The sequence below is a fragment of the Hipposideros armiger genome, unplaced genomic scaffold (genome assembly GCF_001890085.2).
Source record: "Hipposideros armiger isolate ML-2016 unplaced genomic scaffold, ASM189008v1 scaffold_735, whole genome shotgun sequence".
Taxonomy (NCBI): Eukaryota; Metazoa; Chordata; class Mammalia; order Chiroptera; family Hipposideridae; genus Hipposideros; species Hipposideros armiger.
Genome location: NW_017732085.1, coordinates 222149 through 247606, shown reverse-complemented (window position 1 = coordinate 247606; position 25458 = coordinate 222149). Strand labels below are relative to the sequence as shown.

Here is a 25458-nt window from a genome sequence, read left to right as displayed (position 1 = left end):
TCAAAGAGGGGTTCTTCTCACTGTGTCCTCTGCCTTCTAGGCCCAAACCTCCCCTTTACTCTCCTCAAGGACAGGTCCACTCCCTGCACCCCTCCATCTTTTCTAACCTTCATTCCCCACAGACTCTCAGTGCCTTGTGTTACCAAAGTTATTGTTTCACCCAAGATTTGCTCCTCTCCGGATAAAATATTGGATAAATGATCAATAAATAACCAATTCTACAATCTGCCTTGGCTACCTTCTGTGAGGTTGGAACCCATGGGATTATGGGTTCCAACGCAAAACTTCTCAGACGACTCACTGCCCAAGGCAAATTCCACAATAAAAAGTAAGTTGATACCCCCATGCCTTTATTTTCCTGATTTGCAAACTGCATACAAGCCAGAACTGTCCGTTGTTAAAAATGAAAAGGTTTCTGCCCAAGGACTGAATAGCGGGAGCATGGCCATTCATATTCTATTTCTAATCTTTATCTAAATGCCTTATTTGCACACTTAGTTAACTTTTCATTCTCATTAGAAGGGCATTTTGTGGAACACCTTTTATGTGTTTTATATTTTATGGTCTCACAAGATGCTCCTCAAAAAAGGAAGTCCTTGATCTACTACACTTTCCCTTATTGAAGAGATTCACAGTGTGCTTCAGCACAGCAAAGGTTCTGAGAAGTCTTACAAGAGAGAAACCTGTCTCACTTTATTCAACACAGCATTTCCCAGATTGACTCGCTGCAGAGCCCTTTCCCAGCACTACCCATTATGTCCTGGGGGAACCTTGTTTCTCTGAACTCACTTTGGGACTTGATTTCTCGCCCTTGTTACTTTCTCATTCAATATAGGATTAAGAGGAAACGGGGCATGGTGGGAGGAGGGTAGAGACATGGGTTCTGTCGTGTCAGGCTGTGGATTTGATCCCGATAGAAACGCGCGCCGACTGGACCATCCCTGCTACAGACGGGGCTGATTCCCAGTTCTGCAGAACACAGTCGACGTGTGCCAGGTGCTATCTGGGTATTATTGGAACATGCCCTTGGGTATGTCTTAGTATATAATAGTTTCAAGCTAGTAAAAACTCCTAACCAGTTACACACTGGGTTATTCAGAAGAGAAAAATAAATAGATAAAATAAATGTAAAAATTTACCAATTAGTCCATTTGGGTGAAGAGTATGTGGAGTTACTTGTACAACTCTTTCATTTTTTTAATGTAAATTTGAAATAATCTCAAAATAAAAAGTAAAAAAAAAAGAAATATCTGAATTTGAGCAAGTCCATTTTCATGTTAACCTTAGCCTCTTAAGGTTGAATGGAAAATAAGGGCTGAAAGGATGACCCAGTGTGAGTGCTAGTGTTCCACACTCTGCTGAAGGACTCTTTCCTTTTGGGAAAATAAAACAAGTGACAGGGTCCAGCTTGTCTCAGTGCCATTTTTGCTTGGAAGCTGTGTGACCTGAGGTGACATGTCTAATCTCTCTGAACCTCAGGGTGCTCAGCTGTGAGATGAAGTAATAATACCTTCTTTTATCTCATAATTTGAAGGGAGAATGAATGAGCTCATGAAAGGGTAAGTAATTTCCAAATAGCAAAGAACAGTATAACTCTAAGGTGGTAGGAAAACAAAGGTTAATAAATTTGTTTACCAAAAATAGATCCCGGATAAAGAACTTGGCTCTTGTAACTTTGGGATCTTCTCCTGCATCTGGTGTTGCTGTAGAAATTACAAATAGAATTTTAAGTAATGTGAAACAGAGATGCAACTCTATGAAAAATATAAAAGGAATTACAGTTAGACTGAGGTATACTCATAGCATTAAAAGACTTGTATATCAAAGCAAAAAACTAAAATGTCAGTTTAATTTTTTTCTCCCAAATCATTTTAATTTGATGGTTAGAACACTGAAAAACTTCTTATTTTTATTTTTTGGTGGTGGGGTATAACTTCCACTCAAATAAAATAAAAGCTTCTCACTGAATATGGACCAAGCCCACAGCTGCCTTCTTCACCTTCAGCTGGGCTGCAGACCCGTGGCTCTGGCTTCTGCAGAGGCTCTGCTCATCAGGGCTGCGTTCTCATTCCATCAGTCTTGTTCTTAGAAAGATCCTCCTTACTGTTTCTACTATAGACTTGGGCATCTGCAGCCTCTAATTAAAATCAACTATAGCAACCACTCTGACTCTAGGCCCTTCCCAATACTTTTTCCCATGCAGATTGTAAGTTCACGGGATCATTGAATAGTTTCTGTGACCCTGTGAAATCTATTTTCCTAAACTCTAGGCTTCATGTCTGCATGTTCTCATCACTTTCTTCCTTCTCTGTTGCAACTACTATGCCTACCTCTTCACTCCCAAGGAGCAGGCTCTAGGGAGCTCTGCAGGTGCTGAGTCAGGCCTGACCTGGATGTCTGCCATGCTTGGCCAGGACAGGTATCTGGGCAGGCCCAGTGCAGAGGGAAGAGAGGTATGGGTAGGGGGAGGAGACCAGTGTCACTGAGGGGGAGAGGGAGGGGCACAGTGTCACTGAGGGGAGGGGGAGGGGCACAGTGTCACTGAATGTGGAGGGAGGAGCACTAGATTGCTGAGATTGGGGGAGCCCAGCTTCTACTATTTCCTAGACAGGTCAAGTTTGGCCTCAATTTGTGGTGAGATTAAATCAGTGTTGGAACAAATCCAAAGCAGGGTTGTGGTTGTGTTTCAGAAAGGTGACTTTGGCAGAAGTTCAGAGAATGTTCTGTAAAGCTGAGTGACCAGAATCAGGGAGTCTGGGTAGGAAGCTGCACTGGCCAGATCCATAACTGAGATAGCGTGGGGGTGGGGAGTGGGGGGGGGGAAGGATCAGGAACAAGGAAGGCTGTGAGGAGGGAAAGATGGAAGAGCAAGCAGCAGTGGACATTTTGGAGGTAAGCTCCACAGAGCTGTGAGTATTGACTTGACAGGGTGAAGGGATGGGGGACACTGGTGACTGAGAAAGTTAAAAAAGACTCGGTTGCTGGGAGACAGGTAATCCAGCAACAGAGAGGGCAACACAGCAGTGCTCTGAAGATTTCCCTTAGGCAGGTGGCACACTACCTTAGCCTTGGAAAGCACAACCCCTGGCTGGCTGAAGTTAGTGCAAAGAGGATGATGAATTTTTTTATCTTCTTAATTGAAGTTTCTAGGAAAGTCCCTTTCATTCTGCTTTATCTAGTTTGGGATTCAAATTTAAGACGTAGTGCTATTTTGCTGTGAACAAATCCATCCTACAAGACTCTGGTGGCCCAGTGTCTACTCAAAACTGAAGAGCAGCAGTTGGAACTGGTTTCAGGTTTGCCGGGACGGGAACTTCTTGGCTTTAGCACTGAATGTCCCATGTCCCAGGAACCCCCACGGATGGTTGGTCACCTTAACGGAAGTCACCAGTGTTGTAGCCAAAGTCATTATTGGATACAAAAGATATAAACACGGTGGCTGAAAGTGCGGGCTCGGAAGTAAAGGGTTCCAAGACTGCCTTGTCCTAGCAGGCTCTACTTGAATGACCTTGAACAAGTGACTTTACCTCTCTCAGCCTCAATTTCCACAGGAAAATGTGAGAACAGGTGCTCCCACATAGCGTTACTGTGAGGGTTCAATGTGAAGGTCAATATAAAGGGCTGACATGGGCCCAGTTCACAGCAGACCCAACTGAGGCACCAAGAGGCAATATTTACCCCAACTAATGACATATTCACACCTGAAATTGCCCTTTTTCCAACTGCACAGTTTGAATGGAAAGTCAAACTCTGAAGTTTTTACAAATGGAATCCTACATAGGATATTTTAATACTCTAGTACTTTAGGATAGTTGAGAGGATTGATTTAAATTAACTGACTTTCCTAGACTCATCAGAACTGTTTGAATTATAATTACAGGGGTAGTGAGAGAACAATTAAGTTTTTTCCTTAATCAGGAGAAACTTGTTTTGAAATCTTACCATCTTCAGGAACAGTATAATTTGCATACTCTGGGAAATAATCTTCAATTTTTGATTTTCCTGCCAAGACTTTTTCTGCCAGCATATCTTGTTTGTTCAAGAACAAGATGATAGAAATGGTCCGTAACCACCTGAGGAGAAATAAGCATACAAATTTCATATCCACTGTATGGGAAAGTACATCTAACATAGGAGAAATTCAGTGAAAATGACAACATTGTCATTTTCTTGACGATGTATAATATTTAGCAATATTTGACATACCTGTATCTCAGTCCTCCACTCCATCTGCCAACAAGACATTCTTATAATGATAAATATAGGTAGTTGATTTAGCAGTTTAGCACTTTCTAACTCATCTTCACTGGGGTTATAAATTTACTGGTACAAAGCTAAGGTTTACTTAGGTAATAAATACACTTGGTGTAATTTACTAATTAAGGGTCAGAAAATTAGAAAAAGTTAAAGCGTTAACAACAATAGCAGCAGCAAGATAGAGGACTCATTACCTAATCACACAGAATATAGTTTGTGGCTGGCTTGGTTCTTCCCCTGCCACCTCTGAACAGATCTGAGGTTCTCCAGATGTGGAGAGGCTGTGAATCAGATCTAGAGCTAGATCACTGCACTGGACATGACAAGCTAAGGGGAGGGGCTCAGGTACAGTGAAGGTGCAGGAAGGAAAGTTCTCTCTCTGTTTCATTAAATACTGAGAACTAGCTTAACATGAGTTCAGTGTGCATATTAACAAAGCCTTTGGAAATTCCATTACTTCAAAGGAATCAAGCTGATGATTAGTGTACAGGAATTGTACTATGAATTAGAAACACAATCCATTCTCCCCCCCAAATGGAAATAGACTTACAGTTTCTTCTACTTATAAAATACATAGTCCTTGTAAAAATGAATTTTTAATTATAGAAAAAAAATCAAATGTAATTACACCTTGAAAAAACTATTCGAATTTTTATGTTTTTGTAGTTTTTTTTTCTATTCTCACACATATTTATCATCTCTATAAAAATAAGTTATGATGTTTTTAAATCTGCCTTTTCATTTAACATTATTGTGACGGTCATTTTCCCATGTGGCTGTACGTTGTGTGTGTGTGTGCGCATGCATGTGTGTGTGTGTGTGTGTGTGTGTGTGTGTGTGTGTGTATATATATATATATATGTATATATATATAAATTTTTAATGACTCCAATGCATTCCTCTGTATACCAGTATTTCCTGACTCTTTCTTTCCCATTAACTGTCTTAATACTATAGAACTGAGACCAGTTGCTGAACACTTTATAGACAAATACTTTTCTGACAACCCAAATCTTTTGCAAGGTCAGCTAATGTTTCTGTCCTCCTTGGAGCTATTTATTCCCAAATATTTCAGAATAAACTTAGATTTTTTAACTGTGTGTGTGTGTTTGCAGTTCTGTTCCTGTGCAATACTACCAGTTTCAAACATGATCATGCTGTGCTTTTAAACTGTAAGTGATGGGTGGTTAAAATTAGTACTTTCTAAATTTTGAAAACCAAACAAAACCAAATTTGAACCCTAGATATGATCTTAGGCTTTCAACATTGAGATTTAAATTTTCTTGACAAAGCATTGCCAGAGCTTCATCAAGGAACAGTCCCCCTATATTAAAAATGTCTGTATATGAGATGGACTAAAAGAGATACTTCTATAGTTTTGAATTTATCAGTAAGGAAAGAATGACTATATCTGGAAAATAAAAATAAAAGTGAGCTGGGTGGTAATTTTAATGAAAGAAAATTTGCAATTGAGTGGTGAGGCTGAATTTATTATTTTTATAACCTGTTGTTCCAGATGCTTTCGAAAAGGTCCAGGGACTCTCTCAGCCTGTTGGTGTTGTTATCTTCCCGAATCACCATGTTGTAGCTACTGCAGGCGGCGACATAAATGATAGCAGTGACATCTTAGTGGGAGAAGAGAGAAAAAGTTAGACAGATGGTCATTGTGGGGTTATGATAAAGTACACACCCCACTGCTACTGATTTCCAGGGAAATTTCATCCCGTGATTATAAGGATGACTTGAATCAGCACTGTGTGTATAACTGGTTGTTCAGTAATGTACCTGACCAGGAGTCTACCCATATTAGCGAATGATAAATGGAAATCTGAGATGCTTAAATCCCTTATTTATGAGATTCACACTGAATGTATTTTATAGATAATCTCATTCATAGCTACTTAAACACAGTAGCAGGAGCAAGTGTGAGAATTCATCCCATATTCTTGAGAGAGCATGGAAATCACCGTTAAAGCACTGGATCCATTTTCTTCTCTCATCCCTCTGGCCACCGACATCAAACATGCTGTGGAAGGACAACAGGACAATTATTATGGGTGTGAGGAAGCACCGTGCACTTCTGTGCTACTCTCCGTTGCTGTCTGGTCTGTAGCATGGCTCCCTGTGGGACCTCGGCAGACTGCTAAGGCCCAGTCTCAGGTTCTGTACCAGCTTGCTGAGCCTGGGTATCCAAAACCAGTCATTTCTCTGATTTCAGTCATTGCCCCGCAGCCATCAGCCCGACTTGAGCCTGCTTCTCAGAGCAGCCTGTGCAGTGCCTCCCTCTGCCTGAGTTTCTGGCTGCAGTTTCTATCTACCCCAATGCCTTGGATCTTTCTTACCTTCTCAGGTGTCTCAGGTCTTGGATTCTTCCCTCCCTAAACTTACTGCGTATATTTCAGTACCACACAGTCTGTATTTACTTATCCTAAAGGATGGTGATGCATATTTGGTATTCCACTCCCCAAAGCCCCAGGGCCTTGGGTGGTAGCAGGGTTCCTTGGTCCCACACCCAGTAAGGCCCCAGCCTGCAGCAAGGAGGGCTTCCTGCCCACACCCCCACAGCAGGCCTGCTCTCAAGGACACACTTACTGGAAGTTTACTTTGTCCACTTGAAATCGTGTCTCAAAAATCCCTGATGTCAGAACTCTGCATCTGAGAAGGTCCTGAGGGCAAGAAGAGAAAAAGCAAACCAAGTGACACCGTTGTTCTCCTTCACAAGGAAAGCCGTGGATGCAATCATAATTGAGTTTTTCGAATAGCAATTTTTGCCATTATAAAAGAAACAACATGGTAATTAAAAACTCAGACAAATGCATTCTGTCTCACCCCCTACCTCCCATCCTCTGAGAAAATCACAGTTAATATATTTATTTGTCTTTAGATACTTAAGAGCTATGCTTTCACTTTCTTTAGGATTGTTTATTTAAATCACTGATGAATGTAGCTCACTGACTGTCATGCTCCTGACAACCAAATCACATGCTTAGTGTTCTGGGAGAGATCTTCCAGTGCCCTTCTGTTACAACTGGACAGCCACCTGCTCCAGGTTCAGTACCATTTGGGTGAGAAACCAAAAGAGCCGTAACTCTGCATTCCCAGATCATGGATTTTTTGGACTGGATGCTAGTTGATTTTAAATTTCCTCTCTCTTCCCTGCATACTTCTATTCCCTCTGAAAGATGATGGGTCCAGAGGGGATGAGAAAGCTATAGTTTTACAAAGCTGACATCTCTTGTACATTTATAAGATGTCAGGCATATTTTTTTTCTGATCACAAATTTATTATGATGTCAATGAAGCAGACAATCATTCTGGAAGCTGGGAGGTGGTTGTCCCCTCTTAGCCTGAAGAGAAGTGTTTAGGACAGCCTCGAGGGATTGACTCCACTGCTCTGTCAGATAATTTTGAGCTCTTGGAGTCAGCCTCAGAGAGAGGTGGACTTCATGGGAGAGAGAGGACCTCAGACTTTCAGGAGGGTCAGAGAAGAGAGAGCCTCCAGGATGGGCCCACAGCCAAGGTCCTACAGGGGACACAGACACTGGGGAGTGTTGGAGAGGAGGTTTGAATGGAAGCCCTCTAACTTTCTTAGAGTTCACTAGCTCTAGAGGCATCTGGGGGCTCCTAAGCTGAACAATTCAAGGTTCTCTGTCTCTGCAGATGTCTGAGGATCAAAGGTTTCGGGGGGCACAGAAGGTCCCTTTCTGCTACTTACAAATGTGCAGTGGGGCACTTTTCTCTAGCTTAACCCAAAGGAGACACACTGGGTCAGAGCTGGAAAGCGTGCTGTAGTTTATGACCCAGACTAGGGCAGGGTCATAAAAGCAGAATGGGCAGGGTTTATGAAGCTGGGGAGGTAAAGATTTAGTTTTTGTTGACAGCTCCAAGAGGAATAGGAATTGCTTAGTCCAATTCCACTGATAAGTTTTGTCGATATTGGGAATTTAGAAATCAAGCAAGTTTTAGAGAGCTAAGTCAATGGGCCAATTAACAGGGTATGGTAACACATCACGTGTGCATGCAGGGACAGTGCAAACAATTTGAAAGAAGTAGTTATTTTAAGAAATTTTCTCTTAACCCATTTAAAAATAATCATTGAATAATACTGGCAATTTCTCTAACTCACAAGTTCCCACCGGGTGGCCAAGTGGCGCAGCACTCACTTCACATACCTGGTCAGTGGGGGTGTAGTCCACCAAGCTGACACTGTCGATTCTTTCCAGGAAGCTGAAAAGGAAGATAGCAGTGCTCAGAATGTTCTCTGATGACTTTCTCCTGGGCTGTGGGGTGCTGTATGGGATAGTACACAAGCACAGGAGGACAGGGGCAGCAGAGAGGCTGAGGAAAGTTCCTATTTTCTTTCCTGCACATGTGTCTGTCCAGATAGCATAATATTCCTGATTGAGGTGCTATGGCTGACTTTTTTTTTTTTAACCCTTGCCTTCCTTCTTGTCAGTTGCCATAGGGTTGGGGGTGGGGGGGCCACTCAGAAATTGGGAAGTGGCACAGGCCTCCTTTCAAGGCTAAGCTAGTAGAGGAAGGCCATGCTGCAATGTAAATACAACACAGGAGGTGAGAGATGTTCCTTTAGTGCAATATGTTCTGAAAAAGATCCAAAAGTCATGTGTGAGTGTGTGTGCGTGTGAGCAGGTTTAATGTGGTATGCACACCTGGCTGAGGCTATAAGATTGGTCCCAGCAGTCCGATATGTTACACAAACAGAGTGAGTAAAGCGCCCCTGGAAGCTGTTAGAATGAGTTTTGTGTGTACAAGAGTGACTCCATATTGAATGAGCAAGAGTAATTCCATTTTGGATATGCACAGAGAACTCAGTAGACAATGCCCAGGGAGCTGCCCGGTTGCCCTGGTAATTGGGTGTAACCAGCTACAGATCCTGGAGTTCTGAGAGTCTCTCAGAGGTTAGTCCCCCTGACTTGCAGGAAGAGAGTGCAGCACAGACTGTGAGCCTAGCAGTCGCTCAAGATACAGAGGGAGGGAGAAGTAAGCAGAAGAAAGAAAATCACATTGCATCTGCACATGGAAGAAGACATGGGAGCAAGGGGTCCTGCAGGCAGATGCTCTCCCTCCCTGCAGAGAGGCTGCCCTGTCCATCTTACCTAAAATAACACCCTTGTCCATCTCCACGCTAACCTTGCTTTATTTGTCTACAAAGCAATTATCACAGCCTGACATGCTTTACATTTGTTTATTTGTTCATTATCTTTCTCCAAAATGCAAGCCCCCCAGGGCAACAGTTTGCCTGGTTTGTCCAGGTGTCCCCAGCACCTTGCACAGTCTTGGCCCCTGAATATTTGTCCGATGAATGAATGTCCTCTCTGCTCCTCTTCCTGAAGCTGGAGGAGATAAAGAAGCAGGTGGCTGAGAGGCCCAGTCTACGCATATAAAGGACACCGTGGAGACTTTTAAGACACAGAAAGAGAAGAGACTGGTTAACTGGTAAGCAAAGGACCACTTCTGAAGAGAGATGGGGCAGCTGGGGCTTTAGAAGGACAGGAGGGCATGTGAGGAGAGGGAAGGGGTCTTGGTGGCCCATGGTCTCCTGGCCGTGGGTGTCCAAGTAGCCAGGGTGAGGTTCCTACACTGGGAAGAGTGAATGTGACCTAGACTAGAGGGACATGGCCTGGCTTCCCAGCCTGTCCAATCCTGGAAGGTTTGGGTTCCATCACTGGGAATGTGAAATAAAGCAATGATCTGGCGGCATTCCTCTAAGTCCATGTGCTTGGGGCCATTTTGCACAGTGCAGGGGAGGTGTCACCTCCCATCTCCCCACGCCCCACCTACCAGTCTGCATTGCAGGTCCTTAAGATGCTGTCAGCACGGGCAAGAGGGAGGCCAAAGACACAGTAAGACCACTTAATTCCCTTGGCCATCTTCACTGCTTCTTACTGGAAAGCTAAAGATAGTCCCAGTGGCCAGATATGGTGGCCTGGTGCCGGGTGACATTTTGGCAGCCCTCCATCCATGCATCCTTCATTTGGCACGAGGCCCAGCTGCTCCAGAACAAAGGCCTATCTTAGAGCTGCAACAAGAGGCAACCCCATGGCAGGCAAGCCACCAGCAGGATGTAGGAAGGGGCAGCATCAGTAGTGAGGTCATCTCCACTGGAAGACAAGAGCCTGTCCCACCCGGATTGATGGGTGGGCAGAGGAAGTTATGGAGTGTAGTGTCTGCGACTGCACTGCCTGCTGTGGGAGTTGTCAAATAAAGTCAACTGCTCCTGGAGAAGGACTGCAAAGCTATGGCCAGGTTGCAGGGCCACAGAGAAGCCAAAGGGACTCTGAACAGCCTGTGGCCTTTCTGGAGCAGACACTGTGAGCCCTGGTGGGTGCTGCTGTGTACATACTAGCAGATAGGTGAATTGGCTCGGGGAGCAGAGCTGGTACCTGATAAGGAGGAGTTTGGACAGAGTACAAACAACCCTGGGAATGCCACAGGAGGGGACTTCCAGGGAGCTGGAGAAACATGGAGCCCCAGGGAGGGGAGGGGCCTGCCTTTCTGAGAGGCCTGGTTTGAAAACCACAATTGCAATTTGGCTCAGTCCTTGCTGGCCTTGAATTTGGTGGAGTGGAGAGAGCCTTGGATGTACATAGTTTCTGACTACCTAGCAGGAAAGGGGCCAAAAGACTGACGAAGTGAGAGGTTTCTGCTCCTGGAAAGGGGGCTTTGGACTATAATCCAGTCTGGGGTGGTGGGGGATATGCTAGTCCTCCCACCTTCCCACTCCCCAACCCCTGCTATGGGCTACAATAATTTGATTCAGAAATGATCTGTTGACAGGGGACATATAATACTGACATGAGATACAGAAGCCAATCATCTCTGATTAAAAGGGCTGGAAGGAATTAAAATTCAACTAAATATGAAGCCATTGGCTATAGTTAGTTTAGGAAGCATTCAATTTCTATCAGGATACAGATAGGGTGGAGGGAGGTAGGTGAATTTATTCAGATGCTAATAACTAGTGTAAGTGGAAACAATGAACTGTGGTTAAAAAATACATTAAAAGTTCCTGATAGATGTGATTAAAGAGTACTTTCCAAAGGAAGTGGTGGGAGTACTTTCCTGAATGCTGTTAAAAATAAGTGATTCTGAGAAGCCTATGACAAAGGCAAAGGTGTCAAGTTCTTTTTCCATCCCCGGTCTCCAGGATGGATACTCAAAGTTCATTCCAGCTCTGATACTTAACCATCTAAGCAAGACCTGAGAAGCATCAATGAACATTTCCAAGGGTATCTTCTCAATTGTTACCGATGCTGAGTGGTATTCTGAGTTAATGGATTTCAAGTTTGTGCAATGAAAATTAAATGTGAAAATTTCCCCCAAATGTGAATATGTTCTCCAGTTCTTTGAAAGACTTTAAGGAATAAAGGAATAAAATAAAAATCTATAGTTGTAGATTTCTGCCAGCCTTTTGCCTAAATCTTTGGTTCAAGCCTCCTATTTCCCAGCATGTTGTAAAAGTACTTTCAATTGGGGATCCTAAGATAATAAAGAGATGAATTTAAAGGGGCTTCCAAATCATACACAGAATTTCACACAACATTTTAAAGTAGCATTGTCTTCTTACATATGCCACTGCCTGTTAAGCCAAAAAATTAACCAGATTGTAGAATCCCCCTTATAGACCATTCACTCACACTAGATACAGAGTGGCAGGACAATACCAAATTAAAATTTTAATTAAGGACACTATAAAAAAAAGTAATTAAAAAGCAATTTACTTTGATTTTTTACTGCTACTGTTGAGGATATTCATGTTTGCAGAAACATTTTTATTCTCATCATTTAGATCAGCCTTCTGTTTGATATTGGCACAAAATGGCAATTCATTGTTTATTTCTCATCTGCTGTCTGCTCCCTCACTAAAATAACTCAAGTCACAGAGTTCTTATGGCCATGGAGTTGATCATGAAAAGGGACAAGGAAAGGATCATGAAAAGATAGAAAGTATTCTGTTAAGTGCCTTTAAACAACTGGATCTGAGAAAAAGTACCAGCTAAATTAAAATCTATTTAAATTTTTTCTTTTGTGGAAAATGTAGCAAGTTCTGTTAAAGCCGGTAAAAACTTTTCTCAGTGTGTTCTTATTGAAATTTATTTTATGATGCTTATTTTCATGATATAAAAATACCGTGGAGAAAAAGATGACCTATACAATGACAAAGTACCAGGTGGTTCTAATGTGCAGCATGGTTAAGATCCATGCTAATTAAAAGGTGGTCTTCAGCTCAGCAACAGCAGCAGCAGCGATATCTGCAGATCTCAGAAATCAGGATGTGTAGCTGAACCACATCCCCGGGTGAAGCAGTGATCCATGTGCACATCAGAGTTTGAAAAGCACTGTGCCTTTTCCTCTCCATTTTTATTGCCACCCTACTTTAGGCTCTAATTTCTTTTCATCTGGACAATATGGGTTCTGATGACTCACACTCCTGCTCTTTTTCTCAGTGTCAAGTCCACACTTTTAATCTGGCCTCTAAGCCATTCACAACCTGCCTGATCTCTTCTTTACTCTTTTTAATGTCAAACCCTCTCCTCCAGTCAAATCCTCATGTAGTTTTGGGCCTCAGACCTTTGTGTAATTCCCACTTTTTTCTTTCTTTGACAGCCCAGATTAAATCCAACCCCAACCTCTTCAAAGAAGCCAATTTTAACCACCACGGACAGACACTGCAATTCTGTTCTCCATGTATTTACTATTTCACAAATTGATTGGCTTGGTATTCTGCCTTATGTCATGATTTACCCTTTTTGAAAGTTGAATTATAAAAGCCATTAAATGTAAAGTGCACTAATCTTGTGTTCATCTTTTTTTTTTTTTTAAAGATTTTTATTGGGGAGTTGGGGGATGGGAACAGTGCTGGGGAATTGGGGGAAGGGGAACAGACAAGTTGCTGTCCTTTTTTCTTCAGTCTAGTTGTGGAGGACGTTGCTTCACTGGCCCAAGTTGGTACCATCACTGCGCTCTTCCCCGGCGAGGCAGATCAGTCGCCGGCTTCTGGACAGCTACTCATGGCAGCTGCTGGCTGCTCACGCTGACTGCTGACTACACACGGTAGCCCATGGCAATCCACCTGCTGTCGCTGGCGACTCACAGCAGCCCAGCTCCAGGTTGAGCTGTTGTTCAGCATCTTAGCTGTAGAGGGCAGTGTCACTGGCCCTTATATGTGGGATCCGAAATGGGGCCCTCTGGTGTCCCAAGCCAGCTCTTAACCAACGCGCCACTCGGCCGGCCCCTTGTGTTCATCCTGATAACTTTTTTCAACTGTATATACTCATGTCCATTTTTCTCTTAATGTGTATGCCTTATCTACCTAACTGTATAGAGTACCACTTAAGGCAGAAGCATATCTTTGATTTTTAGAAAGAAGCCCCAGATAACCAGCATCTGATATACATTAGCCTAAATCTTTTACTGTATTCAGACATTCTAAATAAACACTGCTGAATTGTTTGTCCTGACACCATTTAGGAGGGAAGGAGGATGTATAAACCCTGAAGATGAGGAGCAAACATTTCAATTTGGAGAAACACTATGAAGGAAAAGGACACAGTGCTTTTGAGGGTATATAATGGGGCTCTGGCCAAGTGCCCACTGTTCCACCTTACCCACTGTGTATATTGTCATTAGAGTGATGTAGGCATGACCACCACCAGAAAGAGCATCTCAGGGAAGTATGCATCCATGCTGGATACATTACCAGGAGCCAACCGAGCTGGGGACCACACCAGCTAGTCTGTCCCTAAACTCCATATGGAACTTACCATCTAGTTGTAGAAAAACAACCTAGGTCAATGAGGCAGGCATTTTGCTAATTGATTAAAAAAAAATTACAGGGACTTGCTCATCAGTTTGTTCAACATCCACAGGCTGTGGCTTTTTGTCAATAGTACTGAAAGTCTTGAACTTTGGATTTTGGCTACAGAAACGCCTCCAAAACAGTGTTGTTCGTATTGCAGAGGACAAATCTAGAGCACAAGGTCCTATGCTTCTGCTTTACAATGTGATTGGCTGACACTGTGACTATGTCTAGTTAGTAAGGTTATCAGGCTGGTGCTATTTTAGGTGGTGGTCTTTTCCAAATCAAAGACAGCTGGGTAAGCACATAGTCAAGCCTCTATCTAAAACATGCATTGACACACACACATTCATTGACATTCCTTCAGGAAGAAACAGCTTTAGTAAGAAAGTTCTCCAATAGTGCACATATCTAACCGAAATAAACCAGTTCATAAAATAAACTAAAAGTTTACGAGTATTCTAAATCCATGTTAGAAACTATGCTTTTGAAGGCAGAAAAATAAAAAGGAGAAATAAGTAAAAACTGTACTAGTAGTTGCATGGAAGATTAACTGTTTTCTTGGTATCTTTGAGTGGATCCTTTTGTAATATTTATAGCCTGGCGAAGTTTCAATATGAGGAAGAATCTTGTTTCCATGAAGAAACTATTACAGTAAAGAAGTAATAGCTAGGGCTTCTAGAAATATGCTTGAAAATTCCATGCTAACCTAATAAATGCAGGTCATAAGGGTGAGACTGGAGAAATGCCATGCTTTCTGAACCAAATCTACCTCTGAATTATTAAAAGGCTTTTTAAATAGGATGCACACTGATATGCAGTGACATGCAGTTTAAAATGATTTATTTGACAAACTTCATGGTTTACATTTCAGGATTTCATCAACTGTGAAAATAAGGAAATAAGTCATGGGCCTAATATGCTTTTGAAAATAATATTTATGGTTCCTAAAAATGTACATTCATATAGTTTGAAATGAACATATATCAAGAAAGTTCAAGCTTATACAAGCACTGTTTTATCTAACAAAATATATTAATATTGTTGGGAATATCTGCACTATAAAAAAGGGTTTTCAATTTACCAAAGGGTTTAATACTAAGTTATATTTTAAGTTTTAGTTTTTTTTTTCCAGTCTAAAGAGAGCTTATGACTCATGCTGTACTCACACAGCTGCCTCTGTGCAACCATGTGATGAGACGCCAAAAGGGAGGAGTTCGAGAAAGATATGGGGCAATCGATTTATGTCCCTTATAGAAGGCTTCAGAAAAATATCCAGTCAGATATAGACATGTAAATATGAGGGTCATCTCTCGTATACCTGTTTTTTTTTCCTTCAACACATTCGTTCACACTGGAAAACATATTATAATGGCGAATACTTGGTTATGAATCTTTCAAAGGTCCTGGAAGAGTCCCTGTAATTATTTTCTAAAACAGTGGAATTCTTGATGGAGACATCTTCCAGTGAAGGGGGGATTTAAAATATCCTTAAGTATTTAACTTAGATTAACATATTTGCCAAGGCAAAAGCAAACCAATGGTCTCTATGTTTTGAGGCTACAAGAAAGAGGTGGGTGGCTATGAGCTTTACTTTTCAGCCAGAAAATGCACTCTGCCATTCCAGAAAGATGTAAGGCAGCACATCTGGGCTCTAGCTTTAAAGGGTCAAGCCTGCTGTCCAATCCTGTATCTTTCCTACTTCCCAGACTTCCAACTGGCTGCATGTATATTTAAATTACTTGCATGGCTAAGAAAAACACTCCAACTTATATTTCCAAGGTTTTCAGGGAGTTGTTTTAAGGACAAAATAATAAATACAAATAATGAGAACTTAAAATGCTGTTCTAATTTTATTTCTCTTTTTGGTTGTTAAAATCAAAATAAAACCTACAAGTACAGTCCCAGGGTTTTCTCAATCCAATCAACAGTTCTTTGGCAATGTTAGAGTAATATGACTGCTATGCTAATTAACATACTTTATCAGAAGTCTAAGTGTTGAAATAGGAAAGAACTAGAAATGTGTTAGAGAAGTTCATTTGAAAGAAACTGTCATGTTAAACCTTAAGTCTTTTAAAAAACTCGTTAGTAAATAAAAACATAAATGAACAATTTTTCCTCATAAAATATGGAAATTATGTGGCATTTTTTTCTAGTTACAAAAAACTACTACACAAAAACTTACAGAACATCAACAATAAGAGGGTATTATGCAAGAACGTCCTAAGGTAATTTTAGTACAAGTTATGAGGACAGATTAATAGTCAACTGTAATCTCATTTTTATGGCAAAAAAAGGATACACAGAAATAGCACTGTCCATTAAGTAAGTTGAATGAAGTGTTGATAGCCCTGTAACCAAAGTAATCATTCTCCTCTAATTTTTATGCACATATCAATTCTATATATCATCAATTGCACTAAGTTAAAAAAAATGTTCAATTTTGATAATTCGAGCAGAAAACTAGAGTTTTGATCAAATTTTTGAGCAAGATTCATGTACATCAAGTTAACTAGTCCTTTTAAAAGGCAGCTATAAAAATACACACCATCACAAGCTACACAGAACTTTAAAATCCAGTTAAGGGTGGAGAAAGCCTGGAATATCTTAATGTATCCAAGAATACTGTAAACCCAAAGGCAGAAGCATCTTAAATAAAGAGCATTTCAGCATTCTGGCATGTTCAAAGTTTCCTTAGAGTATAGTATTTCCCTAGTACACAGAGAGCATTTCAGAAGGTGGCTACAGCTAAGAAACCTCAGAATGGGTTCTGTCGTCACACTTGATCTCGCAGGCGGGCCAGTCTCTGGGACAGTTCATCCTGCTCGGCCGAGGCCACGCTTGTGCCCACGGAGCCGGTCTGCCCCTGCGGCAGCTCCATGTTGAGGTCTAGGCCGGCCTCGTCTGCCATTTCCTGGAGCAGCATATCCACCTGATTCTGGGGAGTGGTCAGCGTCGTGGTGTTACTCATCGTGTCTTCCATTTGCTGCGTTTGGACGTCCAGCGTCTCAAACTGGTGCTCGAATTTGTCCATTAAAGAAGAGATCTTTTCCAGATTCATGGTTTTCAGTGTCGCATCCATCGATTTAACCACCCCGGCCATGGACTTGGTCACCTTGCCCATCGTAACCGCCGTCTGGACTCTGGCAGCTACCGCATCGACCCGCGCACTCATTCTCAAGAAATTCACCGCTTGAGTCTTCTGGCGAATGGCATTTTCGGCGTGTATCCTCGCAACTTCCATGTTGCCCTTCTGAATGGCCTTTTTAATTTTGGCCTTTTCGGCCTTTTCCTCCTTGTCGCATTTTTTGGCACTCCTGCTCAGTTCTTTGGCCGCGAACTTTAGGTTGAAGAGGTGTTTCTCCATGTTGGACATAGTCGGACGACTCCTCAGAGTCCGCCCAGATGTCCGCCGAAGACAAGCAGAAAGTAGGCCCGCACCCAGTTGCCGCTCCTTTGTTTTGGTTCCACTTCCTGTTTCTGCCGCGCGGCGCAGGCGGTGACATCAGAGCCCAGCGCCGGGAGGCGGGGCCCGCGGGACGCACGGTCCCGGGGGCGGAGCTCGGGGACTGAAGGCGCTGGGGGCTTCCCCGCGAGGCGGACTCCGGGTCAGACCGTACGGACCCCGACCGCTCAAGCTGGATGCTGCCTGGGTTGACCATGGCGCTCGCTCTTTACATTGAGTTCCACTTAGTTTTTAAAGTATTAATAGATTCACAAAAAGTCGTTTCACACACTCTTAGGCATATATCTACTGAAATGTACAGGATGTGTCTAGAGCTCTGCATGTAAAAAACACCCAAACTCCAAACTTGGCAAGCCTTAAGGTATCTGGGGCAGAGGGCTAAAACCCAGCAAACAGTCAGCTAGGTCAGGAGACCAAAGCTTTCTTTGCTTGGGTAACTTACACTTTCTCAGGGAAACCGGAAAGCATGGATTGTTAATACATTAAAAAACAAAACAAAAATTGTATCATTGTCCTGCGTCTCAGTCTTTGATTACAATTTTGCCTCAAGTCCTGTGATGTCTTTTTATTTATTTCACCAATGGTTGAAAATACCTTCAAAACCGTGGACCACTCCATTTATACCTTGGCAGGAAGTTCAGCTTACAGGTGAGATGCCAGGAACTATCATCCAAAAATCCTCCTGTGATTTAGTAATAAAAAACCCCATCATTTGCTGACATGATTCTATCTATTTGATGTTTTATAAATATCCAAGGAACTTCACTCACATTTAAGTTTGACAGGCTAAACTGTCATTTTAAATTATGCAGGCAAAGAATGGTGAAGTAATAGGACACACACCCACTTGCATACATCAAAACTGTCACTATGTATTAAACCCTTTTTAAAAATGCCGTTTTTCAAATGGCAGCAATGTGTGCTGTAGCTTTTTTCTTTTAGAAAGATTCCTCAGATACAGCAATAACAAAATATAAGAAAGCCCAGCCTGCCCTAATGAGCTAGGCTGAAAATGATCACTGAGAGCTGATTCTGTTTAGAGATAATTTTAATCCAGAGTCTCACCGTCCCTTTATCCTGTGATAACTTGCCAAAGGTCTTGAACCACAAATTTAAGGTGTTCTGGTGTCACATGCATTTTCCTAAAACACAGCTCTGATTATATCACTCTCTTGCTCCAAAACCTGGGCAGAAAGGCTGAACTCCTCTATGTGGCATAGTGGTTCCCCACCCTCCCTACTCTTTCCTTCCTCTATGTGCCAGTTAAGTGAGAATGAAGCTTGAAGTTGAGCATCACTTGTGTCATTTGATCAGTGTGGAGAATGAGAATCGATGCTTTTCCCTCTGCGTACACTGTCCCTGCTGCTTGGGCTTCCACCCCATTCATCTCTGCCTATTGCCCATCCTCAAACCCCACCTTCTTCATGAAGCCTCCCAGGACCCCCCTGCTCTGTGGTGCCACTGTACTCTGCACCTCTGCTACAGCACACAGGGTAGACCTCCTGGCACGAAGTCTGGGATAGGTCATCTAATTGTATTATAAACCAATTGGAAGCAGAGAATAGTCTTATTCTTTTCCCCCATGGGCAGAAAGCACTCTGCACACAGTAGGCACTGCATCCAATAAGGCTTTGCTGAACTGAATTGTGGTTGGCAGGGGCTAGGACATTATACTAGTTAGCAGCTTAGCCAAGATTACTTTTTCCCCCCTAAAGTAGAACACTTTCTTCACATGAGACACTTCTAGAAACAGAATAAAGAAAAACCAATACAGAGAAGAAATCGGTTTGAAGAGGGGCTAGAGGGCCTACGCCCCCTTCTCTGCTCACTCCCATCTTACCCTCCCTTTCTTTTGATTCCCTGGCTTTCCTTGTAGTTAGCAAAACAGTTTCTCAACCATGTTCTATAGTTTGCTTAATGACAAATTCTAACTCGGTGAGAGCATTTGCAAAATAATCATGAGAAACTTTGATAGACTATGAGAATAATGACAACTAACATTTATTAAGCACTGATGTACTAGGCATTGTTCTGGGCATTTCACATGAATTAACTTATCTCATCCTCACAAATCTATTAACACCAATTTATAGGTAAGGAAACCAATGCATAGAGAGCTAACCAATTGGCCTTTGACCACCCATCTGCTGAGTGAGTGTCAGAAATAGGATTCCACAGATATAGTGGGGACCACTAATAAAACAACGGGGAATGCAGTAAGTTATCAAGAATAATCATCTTTGAACTAAAAGAAGTTGATTTACTAATTGTTCTTCTGAGAAGACTGAGAAGTTGCATTGATTGCAAAGTTAATATGACCTAAGTAAGTGGTTAAAAGAAGTTAACGTCCCCTGAAACTACATTTATTGAATGATGGCAGGTCTACTCTCCAGGCTGGTTAGACAATCTGGAGAATGGGATGGAGTTCCAGGAGCTGTTATTTTCAGAGACCAGAGCAGATGAGAAGGCTGACATTCACATTTGCCAGCTGATCCTCTTCCCCCTGAGCTGGATCCATTCCTTAGGCCCCTTGTTGGTTCCTTTCTTCCATAACATCCCCAGCCATCCCCATTGTGTTCAATATGATCTATAGCTAACTACTATCACTTTTACATTTCTAGAGTAAATTTACTTCTGAGCTCCCATATATCCAACAGTCTGCTGTGGACAATTTGGGGTGCAAGAGTCTTTGCAGCTCCTCCAACTTACTGAACACTCAGTCCTTCCCCCCAAATCTGCTCATCTCTACTTACTAAATGGCATTTCCATTCACCTAGTTTTTCAAGTCATATTCTTAGGAATAATCCTGGATGATCCCCCTCCTCTATGTCTACATCTTATCTTTAAGTTTTTCCATTTTTTACATTCCATCAAGGGTGAAAGACTTCAGGGTCTGTTCAGATTAGTACGCTTTCTTTTTCATGTATTTAGCAAAGGGGAGATTATTTTGGGTTTATGAAAGATTATCAAAGGGGGCTTTGGTCCTACGACAATTCTGATCACACATGAGAACCTTCTGGACTCAATTCATAGTATAAAAAAAGAATATACAGTCTACAGTCACTGGAACATTTGAAACTTCTGCAATAACCTTGCTGCCTTTTGACACTTATAGCCAAAGTAAAAAGTATTTTTAGGGCTTATAAAAAATTTTTTATTACAGTGTAGACATTTTTAGAAAGCCAGGAGTCAAAGTCAAACCAATTAATTATTATACACCATTTTCACCAAATACATTGGCAAAAACTATAATATCTACTTTTAGAAAGAAATGGACACTGTCATAAGCTGTTAATGAGAGTGCAACTTGTATAACTTTTTGAGCCAGTTAATTATTTTTATCATAAAATGGGTAAGAAAAATATGCTATAATTTGGCACATATGGCCTATTTCTTTTCCTTCCTTTGAACTAATACTTAAAAGGTTAAGCTTGAGATATTTAAGAGGACATGTGGCTTGATCTCACTGGAAAATAATCATTTGCGAAATCTAAAGATACTAACAAAAGGAAAGAATTGGGTATGAAAATAATATTACTGCATGTGTTAAAATATTACTGGATTCTCATAGGTAGGTTTCTAGTGGTTTTGAAATGTTATACTTCAAATTCTCTTTCTGAGCTCCTCCTCACTTACCACAAGCTGTATCTATGTGTATATTTATGTTGATTTGCTCAGTAGCAGTTTGTCCTTTTATATCTTTGTATGGGTGACATTTGGCTCACAACCTCACACCTGGCATCAGTCAACCTCTGAGATACACAGATACCCAATAAATTCCTATTGAAGGTATGAATGCAGCCAAAGGAAATTGCATTGGATATATATCCAGTTGATGATCATTTTAAAAAACATATTACATATATTATTGGGTACATTACACAGAAGATGCCAAAAAGATGTATACACATTTTAAGAAAGGAGAAAACTGTATTAAAATTGTAATACAATGAATGATGCTAGCCTTCATTTGATTAATGCCATCTTTTGAGCGAACATCATACTATACATTGCTACCATAATTCAATTCAACTTCGAAAGTAATACATAGATAACATTTCTTAAAATGTGTACATTGTTTGGCACCCCCAGTATTTTTCTCAATATTACCTTTTTATTTAGGAACACAGATATAATTCAAAACTCTTGAGATTTCTCAAACCTCGGGAAGTTGCAAAGTCATTGTCCCTCTGATTATATTAACATGATGTTAAGGTTTAGAAATGAAAAGAAGAAAGAGTTAGAAGAAAATAGATAAGTAGCACACGAGTAGATGCCTGTCCTGTTCTATGTGCGGGTTGGTAATTGTCTGGGTTATCGTCCTCCTGGTGGTGGGAGGAATGGATACTTTTAGGTGAACCATGCCTTCCCTATGTCCTGATGGTCTGTCTAATGGGGCATCTACTATTATACTAACACAGGGATTCTACAGCTCCTTCTGCACCGAACAACCTACCGATTTGATGGCAGGCTGAAAATTTTATCTAAATACCCCTGGCCTTCTAAAGACAGTCCAGGATTTCTTTTTGTTGCTGTGTAAAACAATGACCACCTTGTCCTAGCTGTTCACAGCAGGGGACTCCAGTCCTTGTCTTAAAGAATGATGTGGATTTAGAAAAAAAATCAATGGCAGTAATTCTTTTTTAAAAAAGTAGTCTCTATTAATTTTCCCATTCAGTTTTGTTAAAGAATAACTCCAGATTCTCTTTAGTTCACTCTTATTTTAAGCCAATTTTTGATTTTTGGACTTTCCCAACAAAGGAAGCAACAGGAAAGAGGGAGGGAGAAGTGCTCAGGGTGGTCCTGACCTTGTGTTGGACCAGGGCTCTGGTGCGTCATGGGCAAAGCTGTGTGATTACCTGTGTGACCCAGGCTAGGCTAGCTCTCTTCTCGGGCCTCAGTTTCCTCATTTATAAAGTTGGGAAAGAGGACCTATGATCTAATAGTCTCATAATAATGCCTTTAACAGATTTCAGCACCAGGGGAGGCTTGAGCAAACCATTAAATCAAACCATTAAATTAAATTTTAAAAATCCCTGAAACAAACTATATAGATTCATTTTAACATTTACTAAGAGGAAAAAAATGCATTACTTAAATTACTCTTTTTTTTCTGGCAATTTCTGGTGATAGATGTTTGCAAAACTCGTAGGGAACATATGGAGCAGATTCGGCAAACTGTGTGTGTTTCTATATTATTCCTCCATTTAGAGAATATTTTGTAATAAGGAAATCTACTCCTTTGGTGGGGCTCCTGCTTCAAAGGGAGAGAAAAATATAAGCAGAAACTGAAGAACTCTGGAAGGAAAACAAAGACCTGAAATATTTTTTGGTCCTTGAAATACACCATGTATTCCTTTTACAAATCACGGTTCCCATTCTTCACTGCAAATCTTTAATATGCTACTTTTTTTTCCTTTTTAAGAAAAGCTTACTCCCCTGCATTGAAGCATGATGCAATTATCTACTAGCTGCCTGGCTGTCTACTGGGAAATTAATAGGTCATCCTGCAGACATGAGTCTGGATGGAAGGCGATTTTACAACTACAAGCCTTGGGTGACAGGATAGGACTGTACCCTGGCCTGGCCAGCCTTGCTGCGTCTGGGACCCTCTGCAGGAATCTGAAAGCTGACTGTTCTAATGTAACTTTTTAAAAAACTTGAAAAGTAAGCGTACAACCCACAAGTTAAAAATTAGTTGATGTGCGCACTAGCCAGTAAATTTTGTTGCATGTTAAAACCCTCCTCTTGGAGCACCTTCTGGGTATAATGGAAACAGATGCTTAAAAGCTGAGAGCTTCCCCAGGGCTTATTTAGATTGAGTATTGGGTGATATTGGTGCAGAACAGCCTTTGTGTTCTTTACTGCTGCTCCTGGTAACAAGTGTGTGCTGCTGACACTCTCATATCCTTACTGCCACAAGACTCAGCTTTCATGTAGCATCATGTAGTCAAATTAAGTTTAAGGAGGTCAAGTGATTTAAATTACCCAGGGTCATAAAATAGAAAGTACCAGTTCTCACAACTGCATATTCTGAGAATCATTAAAGTCCTTCCAATTCTAGTTTACCTCACACAATATGCATAAAAGAAGTCACTAGTCATTAGTCCACATGCAAGGCTAAGCCTGGCAATTCTACTGGTCAAGGAAGAGCTGCAATTAAGCTTTTGAGCCAAAACATATAGTTTTGTTAGTTTAAGTTGGTATCTTTAGTTAGGAAGCAAAGTGGTATTAGAAATCACATATAACAACTCAGTGAGCCCTACTAGAAATAATTTAACACTTCTATTTAGAATGCAAAAAATCTTCTAACAAAGCAGAAGAGTTCTTATCACTTCTATACTTCTATAAAGTACTATTACAGCATTCAGTTCTCTGCGAGACAGTGAACAGTTGTGGTCTAAAGGAGGCCAAAGATAGACATTTTTAAAAGAATTATTAACTTTAAAATGGTTTTGAACTAAGTCATCAGATATATCTGAACTAAAACATAATGCATATGCATTATTATTTTACAATATTTGATGGATTTGGGCTAGAATCTTCCAGTTGATGCCTGTATTCCACAAATATTTATTTAGTTCATGGCTCAGGCATGCACAATATGGAGGACAGGTAAGTAATTGGTAAACATGATGCATTTATAATGTTCCATAAAGCAGAGGTACTTATTTCTCCTAGTGTTTCTTCTCATGGAATGCTCTCCACAATTGGGGCATAGAGGTAGTGCTGGCTGAGCTTTCCTGATACATCTGACAAGTGAGGCATTCTAGCAGATTTTTCTCTTCTGGGAACCACTATGCTGCCTTGGGACATGATTAACCATGTCCTAATAACTAATCTTAGCCAAGATTAACATCTGGAAAATAATACTTCATAGTAAATCTTAGCATACTGCAAGAGAAAGAAAATGTATTTTTAGTTTAGGGGTTAAAAAGAATCGAAAGCTCACTGAATTTCAACTTACACTAATATATGGAACTCTGCAAATTCTTCCATGTCATTTACATGAAATAAAATAAGGAAATAGGCACAAATTGCATTCAACATGGTTCCTGGTCATTGGAAGCATCCTGGTGTTTCCTCTTCCTGCAGCGGCTCCCCACTGAGTGACTGTCACACCATCATTTCCCAGCAGGTCCCACCATCTCCTCTCACCCCCACCACTCTCACAAGGAAGCCAACTGTAAGACTGTTAACTATGAGAGGTATGTGGTTGACCAAGGGGGGGGAAAGGAGCTCCTGGGACTTCCTGATGAAGACAGCCTCTGAGAGGGGATGCCCAGTGAGCTGCTCCATTTTCAAGACACCAAATATACTGATGTGTTCAGATCACACCATGTGTCACAGACAGAAATGGAACGAGAAATGGACCTTATGATCTATGTTCACCTCATACCGAGTTTCTTATTTGAAGAGATCTAAGATGTCATTAAACATGTTAAACTAAGGATAATAAAATTTTTCCTTTTTTGGGAAAAATGATCTATTAAGTCTTGTCAATTTTAGAAGAAGATATATTTAGTCACTGCATATATCTTTGCAGAGAGTCATAGCAAAGCTGATTTCTTTCTTAGCAATTACCACCTGCCTCAGGTAGCTGGTATGAGGAATCTTTCATTCCTTCTTCACAGAAATCATGCATAACACTCCAGATTCACATTAATATCAAGTAGAATAAGAAACAATAGCATACCATGCACTTAATTGTTGTCACATAAATAAAATTGTAAGCAAACAGGAATTATATTTGTGCTTAGATTGCTCTGAGTTAATACAATAATAGAATAAAACTTATATTTCAAAGGTAGCTTTTTCTTGATATCATGGATTCTAATTATTATGTAATCAGCGGATTTTCATATGACAAAGAGAAAATTAAATTACAGCAGGCCAGAGGGTGGAAAAAAGACAA

General features: G+C 41.1%; 2 protein-coding genes and 1 long non-coding RNA gene across 7 annotated transcripts in view; 1 reads left to right on the top strand and 2 right to left on the bottom strand.

The window, feature by feature from the left end:
* The window catches only part of GNAL (G protein subunit alpha L), a 173257-nt gene that overhangs the window by 4563 nt on the left and 143236 nt on the right, over nucleotides 1–25458 (bottom strand). For all 5 annotated transcript variants that reach the window (XM_019627497.1, XM_019627501.1, XM_019627500.1 and 2 more), the window contains 6 exons: nucleotides 8430–8484; nucleotides 6850–6923; nucleotides 6225–6283; nucleotides 5762–5882; nucleotides 3943–4073; nucleotides 1636–1703 (listed from right to left, as the gene is read on the bottom strand). In XM_019627497.1, coding sequence (XP_019483042.1) covers nucleotides 1636–1703; nucleotides 3943–4073; nucleotides 5762–5882; nucleotides 6225–6283; nucleotides 6850–6923; nucleotides 8430–8484 — 508 coding nt within the window. The remainder of the gene's footprint in view (nucleotides 1–1635; nucleotides 1704–3942; nucleotides 4074–5761; nucleotides 5883–6224; nucleotides 6284–6849; nucleotides 6924–8429; nucleotides 8485–25458) is intronic.
* LOC109373568 (uncharacterized) lies at nucleotides 2540–13073 on the top strand. Its single transcript, XR_002122250.1, has 3 exons — nucleotides 2540–2892; nucleotides 9612–9714; nucleotides 12886–13073. It is a non-coding gene; the product is annotated as an uncharacterized LOC109373568 (long non-coding RNA).
* Nucleotides 14904–17578, bottom strand: CHMP1B (charged multivesicular body protein 1B). Its single transcript, XM_019627512.1, has one exon. The coding sequence runs from the start codon at nucleotides 17451–17453 to the stop codon at nucleotides 16854–16856; it is 600 nt and encodes a 199-aa protein (XP_019483057.1). The 5' UTR covers nucleotides 17454–17578; the 3' UTR covers nucleotides 14904–16853.

Coding starts and splice junctions, on each gene's coding strand:
- CHMP1B (XM_019627512.1), bottom strand. CDS start 17,453: ATGTCCAACATGGAGAAACACCTCTTCAACCTAAAGTTCGCGGCCAAA.